Source organism: Symsagittifera roscoffensis, chromosome 2 (genome assembly GCF_963678635.1).
Source record: "Symsagittifera roscoffensis chromosome 2, txSymRosc1.1, whole genome shotgun sequence".
Classification (NCBI taxonomy): domain Eukaryota; kingdom Metazoa; phylum Xenacoelomorpha; order Acoela; family Convolutidae; genus Symsagittifera; species Symsagittifera roscoffensis.
Window position 1 is genome coordinate 27323968 of NC_087063.1, and position 7416 is coordinate 27331383.

The window sequence follows — 7416 nt, forward strand, 5'->3', positions numbered from 1 at the left end:
TGCAAAAGCGGTTCGTTAAGAACGCTCCAAAAATTTGTGATAGACCGTTCGCCCAATATAACCAATGAATTGTGATATATTTTACCCCGAATCAATTGAGGGTGAGTATTTTTTGCCATCTGTGAGCGAAATTGTGGGAGATATCGTTGGGGTGAGTAGCAGGAACAGCGCATGTTCGGCGGATTCAAATGTGAACGAATTCGCATACTGGAGATTGTTGGACGACAAAGCTGTTGAGAACTGGTTAGTCTAAGAACTAATGAGAACTATCTTTTTAAAACTCGATCAACAATGTCTGTTTTATATATAGCTTTTAAGAAATTTATCGGACAGCGTGTTAAATTTTTGAAATATTTATGAACTTGAGACTGAAATGGCGTTAAAACTGCAATCAAATTTTCAAGACTGCATTTGAACTGTCCAAAGCGCAAGGCAAACTGATTGTGCTTTTTCGGAGAATTTCAGTTTTGCCTATTTACAATTAAAAAAAAACGTTTTCATTCAAGAACGATTTGCCATGCAATTTTTCAGAGCAAAAAAACATCAAAAGTCGACAAAAAGGCAAAAGCGAAACTTCGGAGAAGTATTTCGCTTTAGTTTAAATTTGAAGCAGAATTATTTCAGATTTTCAATACGTGGTCCGATAAATTTGTTAGAAGCTATAGGCCTAAGTATTTTTTAATTGATTTTTTTTAGAAAAAAGTTAACATCGGTTTTTTCTCAAATTTAATTTTTCGTGGTTTGGCTTTTGGTTTTTTGAGTTCAGTTCATTTCAAGTTGTCAAAAGGAAAGCAAACTCCAATATCGAACAGCAAAATTGTAGAGTCCAGGATTTTAACTTACAGATTTTCCAGTGGAATGATAAATTTACCAATTGATCCAGTATCCTCATAAGGTAAATTTTATCAAAAAGTGTCAATCATAAATTCTTAATATCGTTTTTTTTCTGTTTCCTTACGGTCAACGACACTTCTTACTCTCTGTTGGCTATGCTTTGATTTTCCTAACTTGAATCGTTGTGTTCAGAACATTGTTCGACTGTCACAACAACCCGCCATCCTTGTTATCCGTTTTTTTTTTCATCTAATGCAAAATCTACTTCATGGGTGTTAGAGCGCTGGCGGAGCGTTCAGGGCGCGAGCAGTCTTGTAAACAAAACTAGGTTTTAATCAGTCTTGTTACATTATATGGGAGAAAAAGATCGAAAGTTATCCATGTTTTAATGATAGGTGTCCACAGGGGCCGATCTAGCTTTTTCTTGGCAGCTGGGTTTGATGAGTTGAACCGAAAATGATTCGTGATATCTCAAACGACCTTAGGTAACTAAATTTTGTTTTAGCTTCTCTAACTACGATGAAACTGAGTTTTTCTACCAGCAATCGAAACTGCCACAAGATAATGCTGTGGAAGACTGCCACATTGTTGAGCATTATCCAACATACGGAGTTTTCTCGGCAGGTGAAAACGATTCGATGTTTTCCAGTGCTGCCCTGGAACCGCAAATGATGACCATTTATAGTGAAAGTGTTGACTCGGCAGCTCAGCAATCAACAGGTAACGTAACGTGCTAAGTGGTCAGTGTTCTCACAAATTATCCGCTTGATTTCTTGTTTCCGAAAGGAAGCTCCTAGGGTGTCAAGTGTGTTATGATATAAAATCCCAGTAACAACTAGAGGTAAAGAGATCATGAAAAAAGATTCATTCAAAGTTTTTTATCTTTGAAATAGACTTTTCTCATTTTATCGACCCACACTAGCACTTCAGTTTAAGAGAAAACTTGATACTTTTCTGACGAAAGATCATTACTTTGGAAGAAATTGAGACATCGTCTTCTTTTGAGATAGCTGAGGTCAAAATTATCTCTACTTCTTGCGCAGCAGCCGAATATCCTTCTTATTAGTGTCATGAGGCGACCTTCGGTACCTCATTATATTCTATTTACTTATGTATTGTCTTATCTAACTATATCTTATTTATTTACTTATAGTGCAGTAAATTGATTCAAGGACAAATCTCACCAGCCAATTCGTTTGTCACTTGAGTTTTGGAAGCGGTCACTTGCGAGAGCCTTAAGTGTGAATTCAAGTCAGAAAACAATATACCTTTAAAACTATACATTCAATTCTGGATTCGATAATCATTTATTCGTTACTTTAATCTATCTATATATTTATCATATCTAATTCAATATCTGGATTTTATAACATCTTTTTCCCTACTCAAACTGAGGGAAATCTCATGGCGCAGCCAGCAGTTCCTGTGAATGAAGACAGGACTGACCTACTCGGAATACCACCCTTTTGGGCAAGAACATCGGTTAACCCACCTTTCATTTGGGAGACGTGGGTGGGACAATTTTTTTTGGCGGTGAGTCTCAAAGATAACATCTCACCGGGGGAGTTACTAGTTGCCCCAGCAGAGTTAGTGGATGAACCTTACCCAAAGCCCGAAGCACCGAGTGCAGATGAAAATGCCGCAGAGTTGGCCGATAGGAACCTCCGAATTGCAGCAGCTAATAGAAGAATCGACGAGTACAATCAAGACAGGAGACGAAAAGGACCTCGCATTGGAAATAACTGGTGTTACCATGAGGCAGAGGCGCGGTTGAAATCGCGACTTTTCTTCGCTCTGGGAAACGAGGGGAAAAAACGATTTTTGGATTCCTACCCTCATTTGGATCTCAATACTAGCTCGTTCAGAGATTTTCATAAGTGTTGTGAGGATGTCTTCAAGGCAGAGCGTGACTACACAGTCGAAAGGATTAAGCTATACAATACTATATTCATGCAGGATAATGACTCATTCTCGTCATTCTATGCCCGACTTAGCGCTCAAACCGCGTTATGTAACTGGCCGATCGATCAGGAAAGAGCAACATTGAAAGATTTGTTCATTGGCCGCATTCGCGATGTGGAAGTTCAGAGGCAACTAATCAGAGCAAAAGCTAATCTTGATGATACTCTACAACTGGCTTTGGAAAACGAGAAAGGGGCTAAAACATCAGAACAATTTCAGAAATTGCTCCCGCATAATAACGCTACTTTCAATTCTACAAACTCTATTCGAGTCAAACAGGAACCAACTTCGTCAGTACAACAATTTAAGAATCAAGGAAATAGCAGCCGGGGAGGTGGTGTATCTCGTCCTAACCAACGACAAAATCAAAACAAACCATGCTATTTTTGTGGCAACCCGTTTTCTTTAGAACATCGCCGGTCATGCCCGGCTCGAGAAGCTACTTGTAATGCTTGCAAAAAGAAGGGTCATTTTGCGAAGGTGTGTAACACTACGAGACGACGCGTTAACATGATACAAAACGACGAGACGCCTACAGATCAAGAGTGTAATCTAATTGACGTAAACGGTGACAGCGAGCCGGAATATGGGGTCATGGCAGTAGACGTTGTGCAGATTAACAATTTGGAGCTTCTAAAGACAGCGGGAGGACAACCAAGAAGCCTCAGCATTCAGTTACGATCCGGCAACTCCTTTTTCTATTCCACGGTGGACACTGGAAGTCCCGTATCCTTTTTAAACAAGAAGACGGCGGATATACTCATGAAGCGGATCCCCAACATTAAATTTAAGGACATCGCGAGACATCCTTTAGATGTTACTTATGTCGATTATAACAAGAAACCAATTAAACTGTTTGGTTCTCTGGAAATCCCTATTGCATCGAAGGGATGGAAGATTGATAAGGCGTGTTTCTTGGTTTCCGAAAATCGTACCCGAAACTTACTTGGTTTGAACCTTCATGAGAAGTTAGGAATTGAAACGGTGCAACGCAGACCGGCAGAAGTTAGTTACGCCGAGGAAGATGAGGAATTGGATCCGACCTCAAAATTCTGGAGGAACCACTTTGTCAACAGGTACCCTAATGTATTCAGCAGACTGGGGAGGTCTAAAAACCATAAAGTATTCACAAATTTTAAAGACCCGTTGGTGCCCAGACAAGTTAAAGGCCGAAAAGTCCCTATACATTTGCAAGATCGGGTCACGGCTGAGATCAAAAAGTTGATTAAAGACAAGCACATTGAAAAGTTAGAAAAGTGTACAACGGATCATTTCATTGCACCCATAGTCCTAACAGCAAAGAAAGATGGGTCTATAAAACTCGCACTGAATGCTAAACCTATGAATGCCCAAATCTGGCAAAACAAATATCAAATGCCTAATATGCATGAATTGATTGACTCGGCGGCTCAAATTATAACTAAAGACACACCTGGGGAGGTGTGGTTTACTTCTCTTGACCTTAAATACGCTTTCAGTCAATTACCTTTATCGGAACTAACCAGTAGTCATTGTAACTTTAGTATTTTGTGCGGAGAGGCAACAGGCACATATCGATTCAAGACTGGTTTCTACGGACTGACGGACATGCCTACGGAATTTCAGAAAGCGATGGACTGTACGTTACAAGGATTAGAGGGTGTCATATGTTACCTTGATGATATACTGGTTGTCACTAAAGGAAGAGTTGAAGACCATAATGTACTAGTCGAAAGAGTCATGAGTCGATTGGATGAAGAAGGATGGGCGTTGAAACTTAGTAAATGTGAGTTTTCAGTTAATAAACTAGTCTGGTTAGGGTACGAAATCGATGAAAACGGTTACGCCCCGAAATTCTCAAAAATAGAGGCAATCAAATCCCTGTTGCCACCCAAAACTCTTAAACAGTTGAGATCGTTTATGGGTACACTCAATCATCTCCAACGCTTCATACCGGATTTGCACAAATACACAGTCGCATTTAGAGCTTCGCTAAAAGCGGAGAATAAGAAATCCTTTCTGTGGGGGGAAGAGCAAACTATTGCGTTTCAAAAGATCTTAAACCTCATCGCAAACATCCCTAATTTGTTTCACTACGATGCTTCGAAAGCTTCACGTCTTAAATGCGATGCCAGTCATAGCGGGCTGGGGGCCTGTTTGGAACAAGAAGTCGAGCCAAATGTTTGGGCCCCGATTGCGTTTGCTTCTAGGTTTCTAAACTCCGCGGAAATCAAGTATAGTACCAATGAGTTAGAGCTTCTGGCTATTGTATGGTCGTGCGAGCATTTCCGTACCTATTTACTTGGTACACGATTTGTTATTCTGACCGATCATAAGGCCATCATTTCCGCCCTCAATGAAACGTATGGTAAAAAATCTTATCAGTCACGACTCTCTCGCTGGGCGGACCGCCTCATTCCGTTCGATTATCACATTGAACATATACCCGGTTCTTCTCTAGGCATCGTCGACTATTTGTCTAGATACCCGACTTTTGAAGCACCGTTGCCATCGTCGCATGACGAATTATTCGTCATTAAATCTATTCAAGCTTTTCATAATGCTTTAAATTCGATTAGTACTCGGTCTAAACCTCAAATAGTGCCGGTGGGGCATATTTCACAGTATAACGAGTTCCGACCAATCAGATCGCTTGGTGAAATTGGAGGCAACATTAGCTACCTCTTAACTCATACAACAGACCAATCAACGTTCGATTCATCTGACCAATCATACTGTTTCAAACAGTTCAGTTCGTTGCCGCATGAGGGCGTCACAAACTGTACTCAATCTGTCAACCAATCCCAAAAGGATATGCAAATTAATCATCGTTACTTCTCGCCACTAGAGGGCGTCAGTTCATGCTCTCAGTCAACCAGCCAATCATATTCTCGTATGCAAAAACGTGAGCATTTAACATCGCCGCGAGAGGTCGACGTTTCATGCTCTGGTACTCTCGACCAATCACAGCACAGTATGCAAATGAGATACGCTAAACCAAAAGTTTTGGCTCAAACTCATTGTCCCCGACCTTACAACTTAGAAATCAGTTACGATATGGATACTTCAAATAATCTCTCTCAAAATACTACTCTTAACTCTACTCTAAATAACTCTACTAATACTGTTGACTTTGTAAATACTACGATTGAACAAACAAATCTCCTTAATTTTGTCGAGAACTTTTCTACAAGTTCCCCTAACTTTCGCACCTCCAGTCAAATAAGACCTAAGATGTCTACAATTCGCCCTCTGGATCGCCCGAGCCGTATTGATCAAATACGTTCCCGGAACATTGCCCGACTGAGACATTCTCGAGAACGATTCGTGGTCACTAGAGGACAGACTACGCAAAAGGCCCTCACTCAGTTCCTGGATAAGTGTCGGAGGCAGCGGTTGACAAGGCGGGCCAGAAGAGGAAATGTACTTCGAATGGGGGTTAATGCTATCAACAACCACAAACCGCTAGTTACTCAGGACAAGAAGAAGGTGGTCGGATTGCCAGGACTATTTGATGTGGATCTGCTGGGAGAACTGACAGGGGAAGACCCGTTCCTCGGACCGATGAGGACTGCAATAATTAATAAGGATGTACAATCCTTTAACAAACTGGGGACCTACATGGCCCAATTCTGGACAAAAGCGGCGGTAGTAAACAACTGTGTACTGATAGACAACAAACTAGCCATTCCCGAACAGTTACGTAGTGCTATCCTGACCCGACTGCATCGATCGCACCCAGGCCAAGCAGCCATGATGGACGCATCGGAATATATTTGGTGGCCATTTCTTAACCGCCAAATTGTCAACGTTTGCGAAAAGTGCCCGGAGTGTACTCTTTTTGGTAAGAACATCAAAACTTCTGCGACCTATAACTCAGCTAAGCCGTTACCAACTTTGTCAGCCCCGAATCAAGAATTGCAACTTGATTTCGCGGGTCCGTTGGTAGATGATAAGAAGGGGAAAATCTACATTTTAGTCGCTATAGATCGTTTTTCTAAATTTCCCTCGGTGATGTTAACTAAATCAACCAGTGCGAAAAAAATAGTCAAATTTTTGCGATCATATATTCGTAATCATGGCATACCAGAAAGCATTAGGACGGATCACGGATCTGGTTTTCATTCTGACGTCGTTAAAGAATTTTGCAAAATGAGAGGTATTAAACACATCCTCACAGCGGTGGGGGATCATCGGAGTTGTGGGCTGGTGGAGAGATCGATCCAGACCATAAAACGGAAGTTAGGAACAGAAAATTTAGATCCTAATTTTACTAATCTGAAGTCAACTTTACAACAAATTATCGACGATATTCGAAAAACTAAGCATTCTACGTTAAAAGTATCTCCGTTTGAGTTACACTTTGGGAGGAAACCTAATACTGAGTTTTCATTAGCACGTGATAATGTTGTTCATTCCCCTACTTCAGCGCAAGGACTTGAAAGGAACCTCCTAACTCCGGAGCAACGGTCAAGCCAGGATTACAGCCGCGATAGGGCTAAAGTGGTACCCAGAGGATCCTCACACAGCCCAGAAATCCCACTTAAGTTCAAGCCACTCTTTGGCGTGGGTGAGCGTATCGTGGATAGTCAACCGTATAAAGCCCTGGAGAACCTTGCAAAAGCAGCTAACACCTGGAAG

The 7416-nt window shown here is 41.2% G+C and overlaps 1 protein-coding gene across 1 annotated transcript; it reads left to right on the forward strand.

The window, feature by feature from the left end:
• Nucleotides 1–2238: 2238 nt before the first annotated feature.
• On the forward strand, nt 2239–4993 carry LOC134839781 (uncharacterized). The gene is made up of 2 exons (XM_063855403.1): nt 2239–4561; nt 4986–4993. The coding sequence occupies exons 1-2, from the start codon at nt 2239–2241 to the stop codon at nt 4991–4993; spliced, it is 2331 nt and encodes a 776-aa protein (XP_063711473.1).
• The last annotated feature ends 2423 nt before the right edge of the window (nt 4994–7416 follow it).

Bases quoted from the DNA above. Each gene is read 5' to 3' on its own strand.
- LOC134839781 (XM_063855403.1), top strand. From the start codon at position 2,239: ATGGCGCAGCCAGCAGTTCCTGTGAATGAAGACAGGACTGACCTACTC.